Consider the following 25,477-nt stretch of genomic DNA (forward strand, 5'->3'; position numbering starts at 1 on the left):
AAAGGCGGGATATCGCCGCACATTTGGTGAGCATCGCCCGGCTTCCAATAAATCGAACTAGAAATTGACAGTGTACTTTTACCTTCATTCAAACCGCGTCTGGCACCGTGAAGCACGTCTCGCAATATTCAAAATGGGTCTCTCGCGCCATCCTGCTCTCCTCTACGCCTCCACCGCCTTCAGCTGCATACTCTTCGGCTTCGGGGTGACATACATGCTCTACCCACGCATCGGCTACTCACTCTACGGCTTCTCCGCTTCACCCTCAAGTACTTCCGAATGGGCGGTGATGGAGCGCATCATGATACTATATGGCGCCAAGGACTTGTTCATGGGCGCAGCTATCTTCGCATCGACGTGGTTTGGTACAAGGAAGAGCGCTGGGATGATTCTGATCGCGGGGGGTTTGTGTGCGGGTTTGGATGGGGTGGTTGTCAAGAATGAAGCTGGAACGGGGGAGTGGAATCATTGGGGATACGGGAGTGTGATGGTGGGGTTGGGAGGGTCTATGTTGGGGTTGTTGGGATAGGCAGGGGGAAATAATGAGATGAGCATAAGAGAGGTGCATTACAGAACCAAGTGCTGCTGAATTACATTAGAACAGTTGCGCAGGGGAGCGGAGGAGACTAGAAATGTGTGACAGGATTAACCCTAGAGAGAACTGTCCGAATTGAAAGTGCTTTCCTCGAGAAGCCGTTTAGGAGCACTGTGAAGTCGCGTAAATTACCCATGACCCGCGGCGCGTCGTTCCGCGCGTGGCATCACTCCTCAAGATCCCATCAACTTCACCATGGTCGACGTATGGAGCGGAGATATTCTGCTCTCCGACGGCAACACAATCAAAGGTACACGATCATGCTTTATTGTGCACAGAGCTTCTCTAACCAATACAGATGTCGGTCTTGCTTTGCCACATGTCGCGTCGTCGCCAATTCTACAGTTCACCTCTCTACGCTTCTTGACCACGGTTGAGACCGCCAAGATCCCGCTCTACCTCGCTGCTGGGCCCAGTCTTGATGTCTGGACAACTTGCGAAGCCACGGAAGCCTGGTTCGAATCGATATTGCTCAGCAAGCCGGCCTGGCCCCTGCGAGGAAGCAAATCACAATGTCGACGGGTGCTTGGTGGACATTGGCGCGCTCGCAGTCCCCAATTGGTATCCTTGTACAGGCTCAGGGCAGTGATGAGGAAGGACGCAAACCTAGAGTGACGGAGATACTATTCTACGGCACCATCGCGGCTCCTCCAGCTGCAGTACTTCCAACACCACCTTCGTCATCACCAGAACACGATGATGCGGGAGCCAGACAGCTACCCGAGCTACGAGTGCACGCACTGCCACTTTCATCTGATCTACTATACCAACAAGCTTCCACGATTGTGACGCCGGCACTACCAGCTCCAGCGGGCAACGATGCGGCCCAAGTCGAAGCTCAATTCATAGCACCTCAGGCCGACACGCAGCAGGCCCCAGACTCCCCGAAACGGAAACGAGATATATTCGAGGCGGCTACAATTGCAAATAAAAAGGCAAGAGGCAAGGGTGGAGCCGGGATTGCAGCTATAGCCGCTCGAGGCAGCGAGTCACAATCATCTCTTGGCCACAGGAAGTCATTCTCTGGCGATACCAAGCCTTCAACAGAGTTCAGACCAAGTTCGGCCAATGGTCCGCTGTCCAGACCGACTTCAAGACAACTGTCTCGTTCCCCTAGCATATCTTCGGACACGAGACCGCTGAGTCGTAAAGGTGTACAGGATGGTCAAACCAAGCGATCGAACCTTTCCCGGGTCGCTACCGTGTCACTACAAGCAGAAGAGCCAACAACAGAGTCGAGAAACAAAGAAGCTCTGTCTCGTGTGGTCATGGCAGCAATGCGCATGCACGGCTGGCAGCAACGAAAGAAGAATCGGTCTTACAGGGCATCTGTCGCACCTGGAACGGAAGAAAGCCAGGAGATTGGTGTAGCGACTGTGGCCGAAGAAGCAGCGAAAGACGAAGAGTACAAACTGATGTACCACCAGACGTACAAAGGTGCAGCGTTTGCGTTTGTAAGTTCTCGCCCACCCCTTTATCATTTGAGCTACGCTGATATGTGCATAGCGGATGCATATCATGGACCGACCACTTCATGCCCAGCCTGATCAGATGCGCGACGTAGTTGAGAAGCTCCTGGCTATCTATCTGAACGACCCGTTGGCGCAACCAGTACCTACAGCACAGTCAATAAATGCAGTGGCCACTCCTGGTGCTAAAGCTCGATTGGGAGTGCTGGAAATTGGACACAGCCAAGCCAGTCCGTTCGATTTGCCAAGTTCAAAACGTCCGGGTATGATGAGATCGAAAACTGATCCCCATGCCTATACTGGATCGCCAGTCAGTAGGAGGAAGGTTGGACAGAGCGAGGCACCGCCTACATGAACCTTGCTTGCATCGAGGATTCATAGAAGCTGGCTGAACCCACGGTAGTGGACGGCCACCTCTTAAATCGGATCCACTATCGCTAATTCCGACAAAAATGCGCATGGGAGAAGCGAAAGTGCCGTTTTCACATTCCAGTGCTGACTCTCAACCACTAAGCAGCGAGCTCAACACGAGCATCGCTACTCACCCAACCAAACAAGGTATCTGATAGATTCCGTGGTTATGGGGTTACCGCACATGTGCTGCCATGCCATCTATATGATCCGGTACCATTGCATCGTGAGGTGCGGCTGGCGTTGCATCAGTACAACGCTTGCCAGCTCTTGTACTCGATAGGAGATGATGAGACATCGCCAACATCGTATCTATTGTCGATACGAAAGCTTCCAGAGTATCGGATTTAGAGGCAGCGATGACGCAGATGTCTTGTTGAGTTCGAAGAGGGTATAAAGAGTTGTGAGCTCGTCGATAGGAAATGCACCACCAGCTTCCCTAGACATTTGCAACCCTCCAACGTACCTCCACAACAAGAACGCGAGATTTGAATTCAAAAAACAGAGACCATGTTCTCCAAGACTTCGATTGTTGCCCTACTCGCCGCCAGCGCCTCCGCGGCTGCTTTACCAGCGGCCCCAGACCTTTGGCTCTGGCACCTTACAGGCGCAACGAGCATCTGCACCGCAGCAACTTGCTGTTACAATTTCAACGTCTCTGCGCCTGCCGGACCGTCTGACCAGCCGGGTTTCACAGCAGCTGGCTGTTACGGCACCAGCGTACAGGGCGACTTCAAGTCCTGCGACAGCGTCGAAATCGGTGCTCGTGGGGATGTGCTCGCCCAGGAGTTCAATCTGGGCGTTAACACTGATGCTATTTGGAGTGTGAGATTCACATTCTCTGTGTAGGTTGACAAGTACACCCAATCAAGATAAGAAGCTGATGAAAAGCAGGGACGATGGCAGGAACGGAGCTACGTACTGGTACACTGGCAACGGGACCATCGCGCATGGTGGTGCGCCGGTAGATTTGTACATTACTCCGACTGAGGCGTGGGGAATTGCATGAGAAGGGTGTTTTCGATAACGCTCATAGTATCTTTGAGTAGCTCCTATGACAGAACTTGGGAATTATGCGATGTGGAAATGACATGACTTCTTTCCAACCAATTTTTAAAATTTTATACACCACAACACAGAGCCATCTCGCAAAATACGAAACCATCATCACTCTCTCCCCTGAAAATCCCCGCCCACCCCTCACTCCACCACAACCCTTTCTATCCTGCCCTGCTCATTCTCTCACGAATCTCATCACACCTCATCTCCTCACTGCTCTCAATCCACTCCTCCAAAAACACCATGCGGCGCGCACTCAGCACTAAGCTCCAGGTCAGAACAAGTCTCCACGTTTCGATTTGGGAGTCAGATGGCGACGAAATGGAGTCCGTCATGATCTGTTCGAGCAGGTTCGTGAGCGTATGGAGAGCTGCAAGTGTAAAAGCTGCAACTAGGGTGGCGCGGCGCAAGAGCGGGTACATGCTGGAGTTTGAAGAAATCTTGGCGTTTTGGTTGTTTATTTGAAGTCGCGGGCCGAGGGCAATGATGGAGCTTATGTGTAGATTCATGTTGCTTTGAGAGAACTTTGGTACTTTGTATATTCCGTGTCTCTTAATATGTGGGGCATTCTAGATACAGATTTACATGGTACACAAAAACGAGTGTGACTATCTAGAAGCTGCTAGTTTTTAACACCTTTTACACTGCTGTTCTATCATACATCTTCTACTGTAGTGTGACATTAACTCGGAATTTCGCTTTTGTTTTGTCTGCCCACAGCATGCAGATCGTTTTATGACATGAAAATAGATCTGACATGTTACATGATGCTGATTCATAGCTCATCTCTGACTCTCTCGCTGCTCAGGTCGGGCATGGCCATGATCTTGACGACCAAGCTTGTCCAGCCAGTGAAGTGCTGCGTCCTCTGCCCTTTGCCAGTCTCGGGGTTGTACTGCTCCCACGCGAAGCCGGTCTCCTTCCAGCTCTCATACACGGTGTTGACGAGGTTCTTGCGGAGCTCAGTATACAATTTTCTGGCGCGTTCCTGGTGCGGTCCCTTCTGTTGCGCGATGTTCTGCAAATCATGTCAGTATACAACGTAGCCATATTTGATAACATGTTAACTTACGAGAAGTTGGGAGACCGCAAGATAGTTGATGGGCATCCATACTGGTCCTCGCCAGTAGTCCTCTGCAGTGTGATAGAACTCGTCGCTCTTGCTCAGACTCCTGATACCGTACGGACTCCAAAGCTCTTCCTCGTCCTCGATGAGATCTAAGATGGCGCCAAGTCTCTTGCTGTCCTTGTCGACGAGACCAGTCAAGAAGGGGAACAGCGAGATATAACCTTTATGACAGACCAGTGAGTGTTCCTCGTAGTCGTCAATAGTAGCATCGCAGTACGTCTTAGCCTTGTCCGACCAGTGCAGATCATCAATGTTGCGCACAATGGCCTCATCATATTTCGCAAACTCCTTTGCGTCCTCTTCCTCATCCAGGTAGATTGCAATACGCTTGATGGCCCGTGTCATCATGCCCATCCAGCTGATGAGATCGACATGCAACTCGCCAGGGTGTGGTGGTTGCGCGCGAGGATAGTCATCGAGGCCAGAGGTGAGGATATGTTGAGGTGTGCGTCCGCGCCAGCGGTAACCTTCTTTCGTGGAGAATGCTTCGCGGTCATAGCTCTTGATGTCGCCAGCCTGAGTCTCACGGAACCAGAAGTAATGGCGTTTGAGAAGGGGATACAGGGTACGCAGGTACTGTAGAGCAGCCTCACGGTTGGCTAGTTGCATGAAGTACGACTTCTCGTGTAGCAGTTGCTTGTTGGTGGAATCGGTCTTCTGAGCGTCAAGCTTGTCGAGGAAAGACGTAATAACCATGAACAGTGTAGGTGGGTTGGCGTAATGAGGATACTGCACCTGGAATTCTTCGGGCACTTTGCTGCGGGCTTCGGCACCAAGAATCTGCTCGCGACCAATCCAGCCGTTCTCGTCCACGAGATTGAACCAGCTCTTGATAATGTCGAGTGTAAGATCGGCGTCCCAATCGATCACGGGCAGCAGGTGAAATCCTTCGTCCCAAAGAAATCCTCGCGGAAAGAATGGACGTGAAGGAATGGCGGTAAAGAGCTCTGACGGACCAACCGCATCAGCTTGGTTCCTGGCTCGTGCTTCCGCAGCATCCTCCCAGAATCCTTCGTTGTCCTCGTCGTAGGCAGAATCGTATGAGCGATCAACACGGGAGTCGCCATAGAAGTAGCCAATGCCTCCAATTAGATTCGAGAAAAGTGACTTGGAGAATTCCTCGTAACGCTCCTTAACGAAAGGTGGCTGCGGCTTGAAGATGCTGGCGAAGCGCGTAGCGAAACCCGAAGTGACGGACCCAATTTGCTGCGTCAAATCTTCCGAGGTAATCTTTGTGGGTGCGGAAGCAGACGAGAAGATGATGTCGAACTCGAACGGGCCCTCGAATACCTTCTGTATCAAGTGCATATTTCCACGGCCAGGCAAGTTCTGGATAGTGTAGACCTGGGCAGGCGGAGGCGGGTTTTCTTCTCCCCATTTGGCCACAAGCTGGTCGACCTGCCCCTTCATGTGGGCGAAGAGCACCGCCTTGGTCTGCCAGAGAGCCTCCTCGGGTACCTGCCCGCTGTGTACGAGTGTGCGATCCAGCGGCTTGTCATCGTAGCTTGGATGCCCGGTCAAAGGGTGCTTGCCTGTGCCCTCAGTAACTGTGATCTCGAATTCACCGAGTTCTGGTGTCTGGCCCTTGAGCGTGACATCCCCTTTGAAACCAGGCTCGTCAACATCCGCACCGTCCACTTCCAAGCTGCCAAGGCCCTCGAGTGTGTTGTACCAGACAACCGTTGACCGGACGTTCGGTGATGCGTCCTCCCGAGGCGTGCCCTTGATCCTTGCGCCCCAGCTGCCTCCATGTTCTCCTCCAGGGAACTTGATGAACTCGGTGGTGATGTCGATGTTGTTCGCAGGGTCGTGGATGGTCTGGCGGCCGCCACTTCGTACGTCATATTCGTCCCAGCCGTAGCCGTCGAGCTCATGCTGCTCGCATGTGTGTCGGAAAGCTATCACAATCAGCAATCGTCTCGGCCACGTGCTACCTCTATGCACGCATGTTGCATGTGAAGGTCATTGGAATGGGCGGTGATTGGCTTACTATTCTGTACACTCGAATAGTCCTCAACTTTAGACCATAGCAGTCCGCCCATCAAGCTCTTCGGAATGCGGGGGCGTACGCCGAAGTATAGGTTTGGCCTGTATGGTCCCCATAGCAGGCTGTCGTTGGTGGCCTTCTCAATCTCGGCGACCTGCGCATTAACGAGAGGCAATTGGATTGCAAAAAGGCACAGGAGGCCTTTCAGTAGGCTGGTGTGCCGCATCTCGCGCGTCATGATGTGAATTCCGACGCGTGAAGCTTGAGCTCCAAAAGTGGTCGCGGGGTGCAATGTGTTCAACCCGCGGCGCTTGCCGTGCTTTGATTGGTTCGGTGTTAGCGTGCACTGCCTCTCCACAGTCAACCTTGGACCACTAATGCAGCGACCGACCATCTACCAGCCGTATCAAATCGCTCGCTTCGGCCTGCTACTGCCCGCCATGAAGCAGCCTGATGCAGTCCACCGAGGAGAGCAAGGCGCAGGCCTCACCTCCCACCCATTCACCGTAGGCTAGACAAACGCTCTTTATTCACTTCACCGTGCGTAGCTTCCTAACTGCGCACCTGCGCGGACTGGAAGACTTGGCACTGGTCCATTTACGTTCTCCGTTACGTTCTCGATTACGTTCTCCATGTTATCGTTGATCAAAACTACTATTTCCCCTTGAGCCATGCGACAAAGCTTGCGGACAAATCCTCCAGGCCCTGTCACCATGGCCGCTTCAACGGGAATGGCCGGATTGGGCGAGCCGGACATGGCCCTCATAGCGGAATTGTTGGAAGATGTTTCTCGAAATCCGCCAGCGATTGCAGCTCGAAAGTTACTCGTGGAGCATTACATCTCCGTGGGTTGGCTGGAGGCTGCCACGGACAACGCAAAAGACTTGAAGACTCTGGCTCCTCGGGATCCAGATGTGACACGATACTTGGAGACTTTGCAAAGGAAACCTGATCCTCCGGCTCCTGAAAAGCAAGCGCCATCCGTTGTCAAACCACCCGTGACAGAGACGCGCGAATGGGATCCGAAAACCGGTCGATACAAGAAGGTCGCACCCGCGAAACACGCGAGGAAATTATCTCAAGTACAAGACCCGGAAGTGAATAGTGACTTGGACGCTACAAGGCAAGACTTGACACAAGGCTACACAGCGTTACGGGCGAAAGCGAGAAGCATTCTTGCCGATCTGCTCCATCTTCAGAACCTCCAGAGAAAAGCTGGCTTACCTCCATCGAAGAATGTTGCAAAAGTTCAAGCCATCGCTGAAGGGGGCGGGGTAAGCCAGGGCATAACAACAAACTCACCAGGCAGCGCTCGCTCAGTTGCACGTAGGATGCGCGACCGCCCAGAGGAAGCCGCTAGCATCGCCATCTCGGACTTGGAGGACACAGTGAAGTGGATACGTGTGCCTCATGGCAAGCCTTCAGGCGCCGATGATGACGCAGTCCGCGATGTCCTCGTGAAGCGAACCGAAGCTGTTCAATCTACCCTACCCGACAATTTAAAGATCCATTGCGAACATGCTCTCATGCATGTCGAACACGAGCTCTTAACGAGGAATTATGCAAACACCGAAACCATGTTGGGCGACGAGATCAAGGACATTCCGCGAGCCAACTTTTACGTCACAGAAGACAACTACGCATGGTGCATGGATGAATTGGTTCAGGCTATCACAGCAAACAACGGCGTATTACGGAACCCTTTGAGTCGAGAAATGTTCACGCCAAAAGATATCAAAGGCATCCTCCTTCATCCAATAGGCAAGCCTCTGGCTGCATTGGGTGTCGCGCAGCACGAAATGTCAAAGGGCATTCGGTCTGACACAATTGTACACATGGAAAAGCTTTCAAATGTTCTCTTGACCGACCAGAGTGCAGACACGCTGCCCAGTCGCAAGGCGGTCGATGAATTTCTCGCCTATGTTGCTACATGTATGTGCTCTATGATCCTTCAAAAGCATCACCACTAACGCAAAGCAGTGCCCGAACTGGAGCAGAAAGCGATCGAGCAACTCAAGTGCCCCGCTCGAGACAGTCATACTGGACAGGCATATGACTTTAGCATTGGCGAAGCAGTGCTCGACGCCAAAGGAAATCGAGTCTGCTTCCACAAGACAGGCGACTTTATCAAGCAGGCGGCCTCATACTTGCGACAGAATCAAGGCGCTGCCCCAGACCAAGATCCAAACACGTGTAGTGTCATGTAGTGAACATGGCACTGCTTGGTCGAGTCACCTGGCATCAGACAAGTGTGGCTCAGGCACACATCCAACTGCAATGTTTCAAGGCTAAGTCGCTCCACCGCAATCCGCCTCGTATCAGACCTGGATAGCATGATTGTCGCACGACAGAAGCACGGTATTACGCGTGAGTGGTCAGGCTATCAGACATTGGTTGTTGGCCCTTCAGCACTCGCCTAACCCTGCAGTTAGAGCCAATGATCTTTCGACATATTATGATAAGCTTCAGCCACAAGGCAGTTCTCAACCCACGCAATCGTCAAGCCGTGCTTCTCAGACACCGAGCCTCAAGTGCCGTTATCCGGTGTTACTTTTTGTCGAGTCTTTCTGCCACAATCATGCATTAACCGTCCCCTAGCGTTCATGATCGACGACAAACTAACTGCTTCTGGCCCCGGTGAGTTACCCATAGAGTATGAGTCTTGCGGGCTCAGCCTCATCCGCAGCTAAGTCCGCTCTTACAGATGAAAGTGGTCCTCGGTAGCTCCTGTGGACTCGCCTAGCATGCCCTCTTTAGGTAGACCGCTTGTGCAGGGTTGTTGTTCATTATCATAGACTGCACTGTCAACTCAGCCTCGACTACTATGTTCGTAAAGCCGTACTCAATCATCACTACTTTCCTTGACAGCTTTTTACGTGCTTCTCAGTCGACATCCTATGTATTCATAAATCTACAAGAAATTGGAGGAAGGTCTGAAAGTCTCGAAGCTCTTTGACATGCTTACTTTCACCACCCCACTCCTTGCACCATAATAGGAATCGCATCAACATCACAACCTTCTAAGAAAATCCTCTACCACTATCTAAAGCACTTACTGCAGTCACGAGGACCATGGATACTTTCAAATCTTCCACCACGACCACGATCGAACGACCCAACGACAAAAGACTGCGCATGCCCTGGGGCAAGAAAACTATATCCCTAAAGAATTCTGTCCTCTTCAACAAGCCAAATCACAGTGAGGAATGGCACCAGGCCATCGACGCAGCTGCAGGTGTCTTGCACCCCTCAGACCCGAAGTTTCCCTACGGCCTTCTCCGCGAACAGACAGAGGTTTATCTAAAAAAGAAAAGGCAAGATCAGCCAGCCGGAACGCAGATATACGTCTCGCGATACTGATTACCTCGCACGAAGCGAGAGATGTTGCTGTTGCTGCCGCAGCCCACGCGATCACTGCAAAGAGCCTGAGAGCACTACTTCATGCCGACCTCAACGTGATGCAAGGAAAGTTACTGGGGCTTGAAAGATGTGGCTACAGTGTCTGATTGCTGCGAATGATGGCAGCTCTGCCTCCAGGGTAACGGACTTGGAAGCGCTGTGGGCGCGGAAGCTACTACCTTTTGCAACAAAAGGACAACGGGCTGCAGAGTGGTTTCTCGCAGGTGTATGTCATATATTGCGAGAGATGGCGCTTCCCAATATGGACATCGTACCAGAGTTTGCGATACTCGCAAGCCGGGCTATCACAGACTATGCGACTCAGCTGGAGGGTCTGAGGCTGAAAAACGACTGGGCTGCGGCGTATGAGTCGGTGCTTTGGATGGTCGAACTTGCAAGGACGTCCCCGATTACTACACCACCAGGCCATCTCCTACCAGAACATATCCTCGATTCGCAATTTCCTGTGTGGAGACTTTGGACGTATTGGAAGCCGAATGTACAGCGCATCAGGCATCTTGCAAGCTGTGACTGCGAGAAACTCACACTTGTGTCAGACCTCGTCGCGCTTGAAGGACCGGATATGATCACAGGACAGGCAAATACGTTAAGAGATGGCCTGGTCGCACGATATGATGGGATAAAGAATTTTTTGCAATGGCGCGGGATCATCGTCGAAGTACCGAATCGCACAAGAGAGAGCATCGGCAGAGTCCTGGAAAGAGTGGCATGTTTGCTCGAGTTGGGAGCAAATGATTCAGGACTCGGCCATGTGGAGAAAATGCTATTCTTCAGAGATTTTCTAGTTGCAAGACCTATCACAACAAAAAGACTGGACATATTCGAGGCGACATGTAAGATACCGTACAAACCAGAAAACAACCTCTACGACGCTATCCTTCAGGTGTGGGACAACCGGGACCGGCTTGGGGGGCAACACGTAATACATATACATAGTCTTCTGAGCGTTATGGAAGACGCCAGCGCGGAAGATCTATGCAATGTCACTTGGGAGGACTGGCTCCGTCTTGGCATCGAAAACTGCATGGAAGAGTGCCGGGAAGCTGTATGTGCCCACATCGACGACGGATCATCTTGGACGGATCTTTTCCTCGAATACCGTGCGTTTGGTAGGACAGTAAACGCGTTGAGGCAATTCTGGCCCAATAGAAATGAAATCATTATGCCAGTCATGGATGGGATCGAAAGCATTGTAGAGATTTACAAAGCTGTGAAGGCCGAGCTGTCGAAGCCTAGAAAGACGATGGCGGTATCACACATCCGGACAGCCGATACAAAGAACACCACGAAAGAAGCCTCGGGTTTATCGTTTCTTGTGGGAGAGGATGAGACTCGCCACCCACTAGAGAGTTACATCGAAGTATTCTGCAGGGACCGCGTGCTTGGACGAGAGCCTATGGCCACCCCCGGTGAAAGCATTATTGATGCATTAATGCAGGTGTGGAGGTCTACCTCCAAGCCGAATATTGACCTCGATCGTCGAAAACTGGCGATCAATGTGGCGGGAAGCGCTGTTGTCGATTCATCGCTATGTGGCAGATGTCTCACTAACGTTGAGTCTACGGGCTTGCCTGACACTTCGGTCGAAAAATTGTCTGATGTTATGCACAAAGCAAACGGGAGCATGTCGGAAGCCATTATCGATCTCACTAACCTTCTTTCAAATGGAGAAAGGTGGGCACTGTGCTGGTTCGACCTCCTGGAATTGTGGCTCGAGGGACAGACAAAGGCCAGTGTGTTTGAAGAAGAGGAAGCACTAGAGTATTCCCTTCGCACAATGGGCATCGCCCAATGGATCGAGTTCATGCAGCGTATCCAGACGATTTTCTGCCCTGTCCAGAGGCATTTCCGCGGCTCCGCAGTGCCACGTATCCCACGTATCCTTCAGCCGGCTCATCTATCATGGATAACTACATTGTCGAAATACACCAGTACTCTCATAGCATTTGAAGGTGTCGCCGGCATTGGCTCCGAGGCTATGCGATGTATCCAGACCAACCATATCTGGTACACACAAACGGAAATCATACTAGAGTGTCTGCGAAAAGTGGAAGGCAAACGCGTTGAAGCACTGATGCTAAAGGTAGTATGCAAGCTGAAGCTGAATGAGCATAGTATTCTGAGTGTCAAGGAGTGCTTAGATGATTTACTCAAGGCTTCTCCAGAAGCTGTTGAGATATGTTATCGGATATGGGACGCGAAACACGAAGGGTTGGACATACCAGGGTTGCCATCAAAACACATTGTAACACAGAAAGCAGTGCTTGTAAGTGCTGTATCTAATGAACCAGATCAAAGCAGCACGAAAGCCTCTCTTGCAGCTTCAGTTACAGTCTCCAGAAGAGCCATTCCTATAGCAGTCGCGGAGATCATGATAGCCGGGTGGATACAAAGTGACGATATAAACGAAAACGACAAGACTGCAATTTCATCTCTTGCTGGCATATTAGAGATGTGCGTCGAATGGTTTAGCGACGAGACATGGACTATGAAACTCAAAGAAGCAACAAGATTCTGGGAAGACATCGAAAATGAGATTATAGCCGAAGCCACACGACTGGAAGGTCTTACTAAAAGCATGAGGAAGAGAGATCCGAAGGGCACTGCACTTCTGCTGCAGGAGCTTGGCCTCCCAAACAATAGTCAGCTGGATCGTGAGATGGACGATCTACCACCAGGATTCATCGACATCGTAGAAAGAGTTGGTGAGGACGAGGCTGAGATCAACTTTCCCCTGAATCATTTTACAGATCTTCAACGAGAAGCGATGGGTATACCAGCCGGAGCGAATACTTTTCTGCTGCGCCTCGTGTTTCCGAGCACGCATAGCGAACTCTTTGAATTCTGCGTTCATTTCAACACAGACAAGGACCTTGACACTCTCGACCACACGACATGCTCGACCGATGCTCGTACGACTCGTATGAACGTCTGCAAAACTTCACAATCTGCATTTACGTGGCAACTTCAATCTATAATCTACACTCAAATACAGATTGGGAACGTCAATATTGCCGACCTCCACAAGCGCCTGAAGGAGAAAATGTCTTGCCTAGGTCAATCATGCGTCGCATGCGATGTCTCGCTCCAAGCCTCGCCAAAAGCTCAAATCAAACGATCGGTACCCTGCGACATGGTAGGCTGCGCAAGGCTTTGGTACGCTCTTCCCCTCGACGTGCGTATTCCCGAGCTACGAGCGGACATCTATGTCGTCGACTTGATGCTCACATCCGTCTACGCTGCAGCCTTAACTGGGCCGAACTGAACTACTCCCCGCATGTCCGATCCGCAACTTGGAACATGTCAAAACCATCTTAAACTCTCTTCCAAGTCTGAAACTCATCAGCCATGCGGTCAATGTCTCTGCTGTCCTGCGCTCCTACCACAAAGACGCCGAGTTACCTACCCATGCTGGGCGTGTGTGCATCACAGAGGCTACATAGCATCCTTCGACTGGACTGTGCAAAGTCCCCACAATGCCAGCAGGCACGCATCAATTTGTCCTGGCCAATGCGCGTCCGAAGCTGGAAAGCGACTTCATTTCAAGGATGACGTGGACGGGTAGGAAGTCAGATGTTCTTTTCCACGGCACAACGCTTGATCGACTCCCCGCTATTCTCGCCCAGGGATTGAAGGTGTGTTCTGGTACGAGTCTGCAGCGCACTGGGGCCGCGCATGGGAAGGGGATTTACATGGCTGAAGACCCGTCGACTAGTCTGGCTTACGCGTCCCCGAGCTTGAGTTGGCGGAATAGTGGGCTGGCGAATATGAGACTGTTGCTTGGGTGTGAGGTTGTTGCGGGAGCGGGGAAGTTGACATCTGGGATACATCTCGTCACGGACGAGATCAGCGTTTTGGTGAGATACATTTTCCTTCTGGTAGGGGGTGCACAAGCGCCGATTGCAGGGCATATTGTGCCGGCAATGGCGAGTGGGATGAGTGCTTTGAGGACTGGAGCTGTGTGACTTTGAACAGTTATGTAGATTTGAAATTTATAGCAAGTCCTTCCATCTAATTCTTGTCCAACCTGCTCTTCTCATCCTTCAGGATCTCATCGACAGTGTCTTCGATGCTTGGTGCCTTAGGCTCCCAGCCGACCACCTTCTTCGCCCTCACGGCCTTGCCGCGACTGTTGAAGCCCCAGCTTACAGCCTCGAAGCCCGCTTGGTCGATGGCCTTTTTCTTTACCCAGACTGTTCTCCTCAAGCTTCTTATCGACAAGGCCCAGCTCGTGTGCCCTCTTGCCCATCAAGCGAGCCAAGTCTGCCCAGAGATGCTCACCGTTCTCCACGAGATAGTAACCCTTCTCATTCCAGAGCTCAGAGTCAGTGTTGTTATTTACCGCGGCTTCAGTCAACAAGACAAAGAGTTGCGCAAGATCTGCTACGTGAACATTGTTCCAGCGAGCTTTGCCCTGGCCGATGATAGGCACATATTTGCCCGTGAGGACCAAATGAGCCAATTCATAAGCCTGGCGGCTTCTTTGATGAGATGGGCCTCTTCCACGTCCTGCTCAAGTCAGTCTTGCACATGATCTTGGTGACACGTACGTACCATAGATGGTGGGTGGACACAGAATCGCCGTCTTCACCGCCTCGGATCCCGAGGAAAGAACAAGATCGTCAACGTTCTTGTGGAATGCATCTTTTGGTAAGTCGGTGAGATCTTGTACTGCAGTCCAGTCGTTGTACTCTCGCTCTGACCATTCGCCGAGCTTGTTGTCGTCACGCATGGTCTCCCAACAGAGGATACCAGCCCCGCCGGTATGCAGATAGAATCCAGGCTTCTCCTTAGAATGGCCCGATGCAAGACCTTTCGCAATGGCCTTTGCTGCGCCTTCGTGGTCTGATGCATCTGCAGTGTCTGTTCGTATTGGTAAGTTTCGTGATCGACGAAGGGTTGTAAAATGGGGTCTTGCGTACGTATGACCACATCCGCCTTTGCGGATTCTTCTTCCAATACCTTGGAATTGTCCAGGTCACCAAGTACGATGCGGATATTAGGGAACGCCTTCTTCACAGGCTGAGCCTTCTCCTCTGCCTCATTGGTTAGACTTGCTTTGAAGCGATAGAAGATCGCGTAAATGTGTACCTGTTCGTACGAGTGCTGTGACTTCATAGTCCGAATGTTTGTCGTAAAGCGCGAAAAGTGTATCACCACCGATGTAGCCAGTGGCGCCGGTACTACACCACGAGTTAGTATGTACGTTTGGTGAGGCGCATGTGGTGTAACCTTACATAAAAATCTTTGGTGCCATGGTGACAATCTGGATTATTGATTGATTTTTGTGTTCCTTTGTATTTATGTAGAACGTAAGAAACTAAAGATGGTATTTTAAGTTTTGGCGACTCTCATACTTAGCACATGCATACTTCGAGATGCGGGTACACGTGACGTCATACATCCCGGAAGAACTAGGGAAGAGTGTTTATTCGCGAGGCAACTCGGTCAATATGGCCGTTGATTATGGTACTGGTTAGACATTTTCTATGCAGTGTCTAGACTCGACTCGATGCGGATCTCCGTGCCATAAGCAAACATGAGTTCACAAACACCCGCCCGTCACTTAGTAGTCTACAAGCACCATGTACCCCTTCTTTACTCAGTCACGGTGGACGAAGAGCACGAAGCCCAGATGCGATCAAATAACCATTTGCGTATATATGTACCCTCGCTGTTGTCGGAGTCCGGCGATGACGCACAAAAACCTAGCAGAGCTTAGAGGCTTGGCAGGCCCGTGAACCACTCCCTCCCCTTCAGGAATCGCACTAGTTCCACGACTTCTTTTGGTGCTGGAGGGCAAAGAGCAGTTGAAATGCTGCCTACCATGGCTTGTCGAAACAGCATTGAACCAGGAAGGATTGTGATAAACGTCATCTAGCAAGGGAAGGAATCATGGAAGGCTCTCTCCGTCATAAATTCGCTTCTGCCTTCGTCCCTTCAGTCACATCTTGGGCAACCGGGTAACGTGCGTTACATTGAGCGGGCGCGCAGCCGCGTGTACCCTGGGGAGACTTACCGCATCATCGCCGTGGACTTTGAGGCCACAAGCTCTTCGAGGTAGAGCTTAGTGCTGGTCGAATGATAGTGACAACTTCCAGCATAGCAATATAGCTATACGAGCTAACCCCACTCCTGACACACCAACCTTCAGCATCAAACCTGGCAACGAGGGCAGCAACTGGCATGAATCTACTCCCTAGCCATCGAGGCTCGTGCAATACGGGGACAAGTACAACATTGAAGGAGTCCCTCCCGTGCGAGTACGCAATCTGGTTGGTTGGGACACTGCCCTTCTCTGGTATACAGAACGGCAATCGCGACTTCTGTGAACAGCAGGCAAGGGTGCAGAGATTCCTGCTGCGCTTCAGCCCCTCACCGCCAGCACCTTCCAGTGTCATGTGTACAGCTCTCAGGCATATAAAGATCGTCTTCCTCCGGCTGCAACAATTCCGCAGTGTTCAAACTCAACAGATCGAATAGCAACTTGCAACACTATAGTCATCGCCAGACTGCACATCATCATCTCATTCCTCATCATGAAGCTCGCTGTACTCGCATTTGCGGCCCTTGCGTCGATTGTGGCTGCACAGGACCAGTATTACAACGTCTCTTCCCCCACTTCCGTCTGATCATCAAATCCGACAATGCAACTCTCAACGAGTAAGTCCCATCTCCCACACAAGTTGAACATGCCCTAAAACAACCTCAGCACCGCCCTCGGCGCCTGTCACCAAGGCGCCGCGATCGAAGGCCTCTGCCTCACGGGCGAGAAAGTGACCGACCCTGCCTCTCTCTACACAACCTTCTACCACAACGTCAGCGCGAGCACAAACGTCAGCGACTTCGACACCGTCGGCCTCCTAGGCTACAACCTCTGGTCCGGCGGCAATATCATCGCTCCCTCCGCGATGCAGCTGTCCATCTCGCCGACTTCAAATGTCGCTAACGCTATCTTCCTTCCGGGATGGTATGCCCCTTCCATCGTGCTTTTTGAAGCGTCGGGAAGCATGTACATCAATGTTTACCAGAACGACCTCGTCGATCCGATTACGTACTTTGAGCCGCCGCTGCGCGCGAAGAATTGGTACATTTGTGCGACAAAGTGGGCGTATTCTTATGAGACGCTTATTTGGAGAGTTGGTTTGGTTGGCCAGCCGCAGAATCCAGCTTGTCAATGGGTGGATATTGTGAGGGTGTTTGTCTAGGGAGGTGATCGGGGGCAAGTTCACGCTCGCAATGAACTGCAAGTCAAACGTCTGACAGGTAGTGTGGCTGACGGGCACAGTGGGTATTGGGTTTGTTGTTGATGTTGGATGGTACGGCAGAGGACGTCAACGAATGCTTCTCCTTTCAGTCTGTTAACCATGTTGTGTATCGTTGCTTTTCATAAAATCGAATTCACGAACATGCATCAATACAATGAAAATCACTTGTCGTGTGAAAGACCGCACGTTTTGACGTGTTTGCGTGAAGAGACGAGGAGTTGGTCGAAGTTTTTCGTACCATGAAATGACGAAAAGGGTATGATGAGCAGATCAGACCGTTTCATTGCAGCTCCTAGCATCGCTGATGCCTTACTATTGATGTCCAGAGGACTCCGCAGTCATGACAACCTGGAAGCCTTATATTGGCAGGACGCTATGTGTAACACAGGAAAGTGGAGAAGAAGTAGGGAAAGCAACAGTGCCAGATTGCAACTCAGAAACTTGAATAGCAATACAGTAGCACTTTTGCTACTGTAGCTATGAGCTGCGCATGAGGAACAACCCATGAATCAGGAAAGAACTAAATCGCAGGCAATATCCACCGCCCAGCCGGCACCCCTATGGTGTAGTCGCCCACACTCCGGTTCCCCGAAACGATTTGCGACTCCAAGAGTTTCTCCAGGAGCGTAATCACTTTTCCTGGCGCCATTGTGGTTGGTGTAGAAGAGATGGAGAACAATTCCACAATGCAATCTTATATGGCCCGCTTCGGTTCGCACTCACCTTTACCTGGACCCTGCGGTGATGGCTGACGCCGCGCAATTGACGTGGTGAGATACGATAGGCTGCGAGGTGTGGCAAACGGGCGCGGCATGGGCCGGACGGTGTGTGTGTGTGGATGTGTTTGGGTTGGGCGCTGGTGGGAGCTGTGCCATGCGAACCACGCACGATGATGGAACTTCAGAAGCAAAAAGGAGGCAGTAATACTTTTAAACATTCAACGTATAAAATATCTACGCATAAATCGCGATGCTGTACAAGACTCAACAATATTGTGGCGCCCAGCAGGACGCATGCAAACCCTCTGTTCCTAGGGTATACTGTACATTCCGGATTCTTACCCACCGAATCCAAACACCTCCGCGACGCTGAGAATACTCATGCGTGCACCCCACAAGCCCACAAATATCGCCACAATGTCTACGATCAGCAGCGACGACGCGCCGAGCATGAAGCGCGGACTGAAAATCCGGTATAACATCAAGTGCCTGCGTAAATGACCCGCCCACATCGTGGTAGCGAGGCAGATGGTCGCGTAGAAGAGCATGTGTGTTGCGATCGCCTTGGCCATGGCGCCCAGCAAGCCTTTCTGCTGGGGTTTGACTTTCCACAGCACGAGTGCGGGAACGGCGACAGCACATAGAATTTGCGCGCCAAAATGGTTTAAAACGACGATGACTGGGGTCCATGGATAACGGATCGTTGAGAGGGGGATGAATGCGGACTCCCATTGTATCGAGCTGAGAGTGGCTTGGTGACCCGTCTTGAAGAAGTGGAAAGAGCCGAGGAGACCGAGGACAACGGGTCCGATGGAAGAAGTATGAAGATTGTTGGTGTCGATGATTTCGAAGAGAGAGAAAAGCTGCCAGACGAGGATGCCGATGGCGCCTGCTCCCATTGGCTTCTGGAGGAGTGCGATGGCAAGGTACCAGATAGTGATGAGCAAAGCATACCTACTTCCATGTACATTTGCGTAACCGAGGACTGTGATGGCCTGCTTTGGTGCACCGTCCTTGTCTTGCGACTCGTTGGTGATGATGCTCAAGAGAGGCTTACTCCAGTTGTATATGAGGTATCCGAATATCAGACTGATGGCCAGCACAATCTGCGCCAAGGCCCTCTTGGTGATGCTGATGACGTTGGACCATTGTGGGTACCAGTCGCCGTCATCCGCGGCATCAAGCGCCCAATAGGCTGCAGCGAGCATGAGACCAAAGCGCAGACCAAGACCCAGCCACAGCTTTGCTGTGTTTTGGTAGCTCTTAGTGCCCTCGAAGTACCCAATGATGAAGGTGGGCACAAGCAGTGCGGCGGCACCAGGAATAACTAATTGCCAGGGTGCAGACGTGGTGGAAAGCGCAGAGGCGTAGTAGGTGGATTTGCAGTATGGCATCTGCTCCTCTCTGCAAAGGCGGGCGAAAGAAGCGACACGTAGGAGGACGGTGAAAAGAACAGAGTGGTAGATCCCAAGCGTTCGGTCTACCTTGTTCTTTTGACGGAAAGAAGACACCACGGCGATGACACCAAAGGTGGTGAGGAAATGAAGAAGAATTTCGTCTTCCCAGATAGTGAAGGAGTTGGCCGCGAAACCAACTGAGAGAGCCAATGTAAAAAAAACACTCGTCCAGCCCCATATGCTTGCGGGGAAGGGGGATAAGACACGTTGTCGGAGGGAGAAGAAAGTGGAAGACATGCCGAGGATAGTGAACAAGGCGGTAGAGAAGATCAGCACTTGATCTTGAGCCACGTCTGGCAGGGCGAAATCAGCAACAAAGCCAACCAGGGCACCAACCGCAGCACCCATCATGCCACGAGTGAAGAAGGCTGGAGTCAACTCTGTTCTATCTCCAGAAAGTCCACGCGCATACATGGCGAGGACGATCAAAGTGGAAGCCAATATGCTTACACCAGTCAGCATCCGAGGGATGTCGAATCTTGCCCACAAAGCGCGGCAAATACTGAGGGTCTCGCGCTGGTAGGCACCGAACGCTTTGTAAACACTCTGGAACTGCTCGCTGTTGCTCTTCTTCCCAAGCGAATTCCAAGCCTCGTTCGCCGCAGCCCAAAGAGCCAAAGAGCTGGCACGAGTGCTCTCGTCAAATCCACGAGCTATGGCGTATTCGTGTTGATAACGATGGATTTGTGCAGCTGCCAAGCGATTGACGATGGCCAAGTTCTCAAAGTCAGACCCCTTCTTTCCAACAAAAGCCTCCTCGATCGGCTTTCCGAGGTTGTTAAATGGGATGGGCATGCCGAGCAGAAGTGACAAGGTCGGCACAAGATCGATCTGAGCCACAGGCCGCACCTTGGCTGAGTGGGGAGGTGTGACATATGCGGGAGAGCTGCGGCCAAAGACGCCCTTCTTCGAGTACATCCACAGCGCAGCTTCGATTTCGTCTTCCGACTCGCCACCGTGATCGCCCTTGGTGTCCATGCCGTGATCGCCCATGACTACAAGAAGCGTGTCGTCGTCCAATTCTTCGATCATACGCCGGAACACCTCATCCATCTGGTTGAGCTTCGCCGTCATAGCAGCATGATCGGGTCCATAGCGATGGCCAGCGTGGTCAACACCCAGGTAGTGCCCAAAGATGACATCCCATTTGCTTGTGTTCTCTGCCTTTAGCAGGGGGAAGATGTGCTCCGTGACCCCATTGTCGACCGTGTGCAAGTCCCAAACGTTGAATGAGTCGTATGCGTGGGTGAGATTGGGCTCAAAGTATCCTGGGAAGAGAGCATGCCAGGTGTCATCGCCCAAATGTACAATTCTCTTGCTCGCATTCTTCAGCTGGGCTACCAGGTTGTCTTCGTCAATCGCCGTGCCCGCAAAGTTGCTGCCGGCGTCGATGAAGGTGGGCAACGTCCCCGTCGTGAGTCCCTTCAGTCTCTGTAGCGTCGTGGTAGGCGGGTCTGCAATGAACGGGAGGAGGAAAGCATTGTTGGGCTGCTTCAGTGCTGTCTCGTACAAGACAGGGAACGCGTTGTGGAAATGGCGGGGTGCGACGGGCGGGAGGCTTGGGTCGGAGGCGAGGTTTGTAGGCTCGAGCTGTGCTTCCAAAGGTACAGTGAAGTCATATCGTAGCGCGTCAACTATTATTACAATGGCCTTGTCGAATGTCTTGGGATGCCAGCATCCCTTCTGGGCGTCTCCGGGGACATAGGCGCGCGCCGCATCGATGGGAGGGATGGCGCATTCGGATTTGTCGTCGAGAACTAATCGCGTGAGGAGGAAGCCGCTGGTGAACAGGTATATGCCAGCAATGTGAAGTATTCTGCGCCCGATTAGCTCGAATAGCTCGAATAGCTCGAATAGCTCGAATTGAGGAGATGCGAATCAATGGGGAGCGGAACATACAATATGAGCGTGAAGAAAGCGGTAATGAGTCCATGCGAAGCCTTGAAATGGACCTGAGCTGCTCGTCGCGCCTTGTCCTCGTCGACTGGCGGGCCGCTGCGCTTAGGGAGTTGAGGTGTCTTGGTGACAACTTTTTCTTTGCGAGCACCCGTAATCTCGGATGCTGGCGTAAATACCTCCCCGGGCTGCATGGTGAAGGTCAAATACAGGGAATTGGAATTCTAAGGAGCGTATGTGTCCATGGGCAACGTCTCTGGGCCAGCTGTGTTGATGGTGTTTGGCTTGCATTGCTTGGGATGGATCTTGAGCCCGAGCCGTCGATGGCTCCACTTTTCCCCTAAGCTCCAAGGTGCCGAAAGCAGCCGTTCGGTGTTCATGCAGGTGCGCAGCGTCATTGGATGGCTCACACCTCATCCAGTTTGACAATTGCTTGGGCTGAAGCTTGACTTCACATGCACATTGGAACACAGCTGCAGACCAAGAATTCACTCCGGATGGCACACGCTCGTTCACAACGCCAACGACCAAAGCATGCATCTAGCCAGTGCTGGATGGGTAAAATTTGTGTATTCGCTCTCCTGCTGCTCATGTACAGTCGCTTGAGATGGCATATCATACATTAAGAATAAGAGTTATATAGGAGGACATGACCTCGATCGAAGATGGCAACGACTCATGTGCGTATGTGCAATCATCTCCCAGAATATACAACCGCCTGGAGTCATGCTGACTTCCTTCACCGGGCCAGAAACTGACAATTGACGGTAGAGCTGTCATAAAAATAATCGATCGTAGCCAAAGGGCTGACCCGGGCAGCCGGACGTTTCGTTGCAAGTCCAGCCGGGCATTTCCGATATGCTACTCGACTATGAGTAGTATTTGCTGTCCTTCTCCTTCAGTCCGCCGATACGGTCAAGATCGAGCGAGTCAAAGCGATCCGAGGCGTCGCGCTGGTAGGGGGGAAGGTCGTCTTCTGAGACAGGCTCCAGCCCGACGCTGTGGTCTCCAACACGAACAACAACGACCCGACCAGACTGTCGCTTTCCTGACTCGTCGACCTCGTCGGGGAATGTGATGCGGATTTCGGGCACTGGGCTGGAGGGTGACTCCGGGTTGCTGCGCATCAGCTGCTCCTTTTCGTAGACGACGACGGACTCGCGGCCCTTGTAGGGCATGGCAGTGATGGTGAGGCGGTGGTTTGATTGGCGCTTCTCGTAGAGGGGGAGCTGTGAGTTTGCTTCGGCTGCTTTGCGTGCACGGCGCATGCTTCGCAGGAACATGAGGGCGCCGATGAGAATCATGCCAAGCAGAACGAGCATAAGCAGGGAGACGAGCAGCGCAACGTGGGTGTTGCTGAGGCCCTCGCTGTCGTTGTCGCGCGCCATAATATGCTTGATGTTCATCATTTTCGGTGTTCGGTGCTATTTCTGTACGTTTCCGTCGTGTTTGTTTACGTGATGACGAGGTCAGTTTAGGATTTAGCGATTAAGTAAGGAATGTCGTTATCGGAAAGAGTGAACGTGGAACCGCTGAATGAGTGAAGCGATAACCACAAATGATGCCAAACGATGTGCCTGAGGTGAGGGTGAGGGCGAGGGAGCAAGGAGAGCAAGAATACGGGCGGACCGCCGTTGAAGACTAGGACAGCGCAAGGACAGCGCAAGGAAAATTGGGCTTGCGCAGGAACCGCCCGCACTGGCCAATGGCGTGCGTTTCGAACGCGGGCAATATCGTGCTTTGGCTGCATCTGGCAAATGCGATAGAGGCTATCGCGAATGAGGCTAAGCTAAAGGAGGTCGCAATCTTACCACCGAACTATTTTGCTGCTGCTTGCTCGCCTCACCCGCGGTTAGCCAGGGGCAGTGGCAGGATCAGCGTCTGGATGCATCGCTCAGCGCATACAGTCCCAGCGAACGAACGTCATCGCAGCGTGAAGGTTTCGACAATCGCAGCAACAAAGATCGTAAGACGTGGACGAGTACCATAGCGGTAGAGTCTGTCCCACCGTGCCCACCGCACAGACTAGCCGGAGCAGCTTCCCCATACCATCGAGTCTGGCCTCGCATGGGACGGATATTGCACTGGGGACCCGCCATGCATTGACATCGCCTTGACTGACGGCAGCCAAAAGCTATCTACGGTACTCGAGAGCAAGACTGATGCGAGCGTATCGCCATCTAGAGAGTGTATATTTCTATTCACCGAGCCGGTTCTATGCATCTCACAGCAGCTCTACGCGCTCGAAGCGTTCTATTTATAGCTCAGAGGATTGTCGATAGCGCATGCTCCAACATTCATCTCAGATCTTGAAGGTGCAGGACGTTGCAAAATTACAGCGAGGCTGACAGATGTGCATCGTCTGTGCAAGGCAAGAAACAAATCTCGCCGTTGAAGAATGCCACAGCAACGGGGCCAACCGAGACAGCATTGCCTGTTTCTGAACGACTCAAAACCCTGGGTTCCCTGCCCTTAGCACTTTCCCCCAAGGCATACACGTCTCGCAAGCGAACAACCTCGTTCCCTTCCAAGTTCAGACGTCGTCAACGCATGACGACAGCCGTCTGGGCCATCACGCGACCCCTTCTAGAATCGCGGATGTTGTTCATCCGTCCGTCTCAGGCACTCAGCTGTCAAACATCGTGGCTTCTTGGCTACGTGAGGTCGATTCAAGGATGCCGCTGCCTGCTCAACGCCAAGTGCGGCTCTGAAAGGTGTGACAGCTCGACTCCTGAGGCTGGCCCTTCTAGACAAACCTAAAACGTCGCGATTGCGCAGCCGAAATATGTCTCATTATTTGCCCTCTACCTGGCGACGATCGCTGGCGCTGTGCTACTACCCCACACGTTGGGCTTGGAGCTCAGCAAAAACCAGAGGTGTCTCTTTGTCCAGCGTGGCGTGCATTGCCAGCTGGACATGTGCGTATGGAATGGTTCGCCTGCATCCATACCGACGGAGCATCCTGTGGCAGCCATTGGCATTCTAGCAGCCTCATAGTATAGACATGCAGCAAGAGATCTGCTATCGACGGTGTGGTCACGAGCTTCCGGGCCCATCTTTCAGTGTTGGCTACGAGAAGTTGCCGGCGATCGGTGTGACGTGCAACCTACGGGATCCGACGTGCTCAACGCTTTGTCGAGCCGTAACTTGTCGTTTGATGGAACAGGTGGTAGTGCGCAGACGGTGGGATTAAGGCATCCGATGAGTTTGCGACAGCAAAACTGAGGGTCCGTTGTTCAACTCCATGTTGATGCACAGGGGAACCGTTTCACAAGTAATCCGAGCGCTGTCTCACCCTTTCCATCACCCACCTTGCGTTGGACAGATTTGCGTGCCTGGCCCGACTCAGCAGTTCCCGTAAAGGAGCGGTGGTCTCATCAACGGCACCGTCGACGAATGTGCCAGCTCCACCGCATTGCTGCTCGGTATTTTCGTTCCAAGCTTCGTCTCTCGCCGGCAAGCATCTGTAGCAGAGCCGCCAGTCGGACACTTAACCTTGGCTAGCGCTCTTTTCCCCAGCGGACACTAGAGGTAAGCGCGCCGATCGTTCTACAACCCTCTTGCTCTCCGCCATTTCTCCCATCGCCAACACTCGCAGACGGCCCAGATCTGCGCACGCCCGACACGCCCGATACGACTATAGCTCGCAGCGTCTTCCCCACCAGCACCAGCGTATCCAGACACCAAGTGCTACCGCTGCCGCATTCCGCAGCTATTCGGCGCTCGCCCTTGCATTGCTGTAGACTTGCGGACTCACTGATGCCGCCTGGCGCGCACGACTATCGCTTCGAGGTTAGCATGCACAGTGGTTAGAGGAGCCTTACTGCCTGAAACAGTCCCAAGGGCGCTGCGCATATCAATAATCGCTTCCCCTCTCCGATCCCACACCCAGCACTGCTTCTTGTACACTCCCCCGTCCGTATATTCTTCGCCGCAGTTGCGACCTATAGCACCCATAATTGTAAGTGCGCCGCCACCTCGACTCCGCAATGTGCCCTGTAAATGTCTCATGCTGACGCCTCAGCCCCCGCATCGCCTACCAACTTAGACCCTCCGCCTTTTTTTCG

General features: G+C 52.3%; 14 protein-coding genes across 14 annotated transcripts; 8 read left to right on the forward strand and 6 right to left on the reverse strand.

The window, feature by feature from the left end:
- Window positions 1-133: 133 nt before the first annotated feature.
- On the forward strand, window positions 134-630 carry SNOG_01501 (hypothetical protein; the record flags this gene model as incomplete). Its single annotated transcript, XM_001792087.1, has 2 exons — window positions 134-404; window positions 605-630. 2 exons carry the CDS (start codon window positions 134-136, stop codon window positions 628-630), a joined length of 297 nt encoding a protein of 98 aa, XP_001792139.1.
- A 160-nt stretch (window positions 631-790) lies between these two features.
- Window positions 791-2,419, forward strand: SNOG_01502 (hypothetical protein; the record flags this gene model as incomplete). The annotated part of the gene is made up of 4 exons (XM_001792088.1): window positions 791-845; window positions 894-1,117; window positions 1,171-2,049; window positions 2,102-2,419. 4 exons carry the CDS (start codon window positions 791-793, stop codon window positions 2,417-2,419), a joined length of 1,476 nt encoding a protein of 491 aa, XP_001792140.1.
- Window positions 2,420-2,985: 566 nt separating this feature from the next.
- SNOG_01503 (hypothetical protein) lies at window positions 2,986-3,604 on the forward strand (the record flags this gene model as incomplete). The annotated part of the gene is made up of 2 exons (XM_001792089.1): window positions 2,986-3,320; window positions 3,370-3,604. 2 exons carry the CDS (start codon window positions 2,986-2,988, stop codon window positions 3,482-3,484), a joined length of 450 nt encoding a protein of 149 aa, XP_001792141.1. The 3' UTR covers window positions 3,485-3,604.
- A 705-nt stretch (window positions 3,605-4,309) lies between these two features.
- SNOG_01504 (hypothetical protein) lies at window positions 4,310-6,888 on the reverse strand (the record flags this gene model as incomplete). Its single annotated transcript, XM_001792090.1, has 3 exons — window positions 4,310-4,552; window positions 4,607-6,561; window positions 6,654-6,888. The coding sequence occupies 3 exons, from the start codon at window positions 6,886-6,888 to the stop codon at window positions 4,310-4,312; spliced, it is 2,433 nt and encodes an 810-aa protein (XP_001792142.1).
- Window positions 6,889-7,363: 475 nt separating this feature from the next.
- SNOG_01505 (hypothetical protein) lies at window positions 7,364-8,857 on the forward strand (the record flags this gene model as incomplete). Its single annotated transcript, XM_001792091.1, has 2 exons — window positions 7,364-8,582; window positions 8,628-8,857. 2 exons carry the CDS (start codon window positions 7,364-7,366, stop codon window positions 8,855-8,857), a joined length of 1,449 nt encoding a protein of 482 aa, XP_001792143.1.
- Window positions 8,858-9,722: 865 nt separating this feature from the next.
- Window positions 9,723-10,156, forward strand: SNOG_01506 (hypothetical protein; the record flags this gene model as incomplete). Its single annotated transcript, XM_001792092.1, has 2 exons — window positions 9,723-9,944; window positions 9,965-10,156. The coding sequence occupies 2 exons, from the start codon at window positions 9,723-9,725 to the stop codon at window positions 10,154-10,156; spliced, it is 414 nt and encodes a 137-aa protein (XP_001792144.1).
- A 155-nt stretch (window positions 10,157-10,311) lies between these two features.
- SNOG_01507 (hypothetical protein) lies at window positions 10,312-13,335 on the forward strand (the record flags this gene model as incomplete). The annotated part of the gene is made up of 3 exons (XM_001792093.1): window positions 10,312-12,077; window positions 12,186-12,336; window positions 12,523-13,335. The coding sequence occupies 3 exons, from the start codon at window positions 10,312-10,314 to the stop codon at window positions 13,333-13,335; spliced, it is 2,730 nt and encodes a 909-aa protein (XP_001792145.1).
- A 211-nt stretch (window positions 13,336-13,546) lies between these two features.
- SNOG_01508 (hypothetical protein) lies at window positions 13,547-13,824 on the forward strand (the record flags this gene model as incomplete). The annotated part of the gene is made up of 2 exons (XM_001792094.1): window positions 13,547-13,705; window positions 13,786-13,824. 2 exons carry the CDS (start codon window positions 13,547-13,549, stop codon window positions 13,822-13,824), a joined length of 198 nt encoding a protein of 65 aa, XP_001792146.1.
- Window positions 13,825-14,081: 257 nt separating this feature from the next.
- SNOG_01509 (hypothetical protein) lies at window positions 14,082-15,188 on the reverse strand (the record flags this gene model as incomplete). Its single annotated transcript, XM_001792095.1, has 4 exons — window positions 14,082-14,233; window positions 14,259-14,541; window positions 14,662-14,924; window positions 14,993-15,188. The coding sequence occupies 4 exons, from the start codon at window positions 15,186-15,188 to the stop codon at window positions 14,082-14,084; spliced, it is 894 nt and encodes a 297-aa protein (XP_001792147.1).
- An 897-nt stretch (window positions 15,189-16,085) lies between these two features.
- SNOG_01510 (hypothetical protein) lies at window positions 16,086-16,471 on the reverse strand (the record flags this gene model as incomplete). Its single annotated transcript, XM_001792096.1, has 2 exons — window positions 16,086-16,143; window positions 16,215-16,471. The coding sequence occupies 2 exons, from the start codon at window positions 16,469-16,471 to the stop codon at window positions 16,086-16,088; spliced, it is 315 nt and encodes a 104-aa protein (XP_001792148.1).
- A 138-nt stretch (window positions 16,472-16,609) lies between these two features.
- On the forward strand, window positions 16,610-17,278 carry SNOG_01511 (hypothetical protein; the record flags this gene model as incomplete). Its single annotated transcript, XM_001792097.1, has 2 exons — window positions 16,610-16,696; window positions 16,775-17,278. 2 exons carry the CDS (start codon window positions 16,610-16,612, stop codon window positions 17,276-17,278), a joined length of 591 nt encoding a protein of 196 aa, XP_001792149.1.
- Window positions 17,279-18,395: 1,117 nt separating this feature from the next.
- On the reverse strand, window positions 18,396-21,604 carry SNOG_01512 (hypothetical protein; the record flags this gene model as incomplete). The annotated part of the gene is made up of 2 exons (XM_001792098.1): window positions 18,396-21,330; window positions 21,414-21,604. 2 exons carry the CDS (start codon window positions 21,602-21,604, stop codon window positions 18,396-18,398), a joined length of 3,126 nt encoding a protein of 1,041 aa, XP_001792150.1.
- A 356-nt stretch (window positions 21,605-21,960) lies between these two features.
- Window positions 21,961-22,819, reverse strand: SNOG_01513 (hypothetical protein; the record flags this gene model as incomplete). Its single annotated transcript, XM_001792099.1, has 1 exon — window positions 21,961-22,819. The coding sequence occupies one exon, from the start codon at window positions 22,817-22,819 to the stop codon at window positions 22,280-22,282; it is 540 nt and encodes a 179-aa protein (XP_001792151.1). The 3' UTR covers window positions 21,961-22,279.
- A 1,426-nt stretch (window positions 22,820-24,245) lies between these two features.
- SNOG_01514 (hypothetical protein) lies at window positions 24,246-25,367 on the reverse strand (the record flags this gene model as incomplete). The annotated part of the gene is made up of 4 exons (XM_001792100.1): window positions 24,246-24,392; window positions 24,521-24,631; window positions 24,706-24,874; window positions 25,168-25,367. 4 exons carry the CDS (start codon window positions 25,365-25,367, stop codon window positions 24,246-24,248), a joined length of 627 nt encoding a protein of 208 aa, XP_001792152.1.
- Window positions 25,368-25,477: the final 110 nt, after the last annotated feature.

This window comes from Parastagonospora nodorum (assembly GCF_000146915.1).
Source record: "Parastagonospora nodorum SN15 chromosome Unknown scaffold_2, whole genome shotgun sequence".
NCBI classification, from domain to species: Eukaryota; Fungi; Ascomycota; class Dothideomycetes; order Pleosporales; family Phaeosphaeriaceae; genus Parastagonospora; species Parastagonospora nodorum.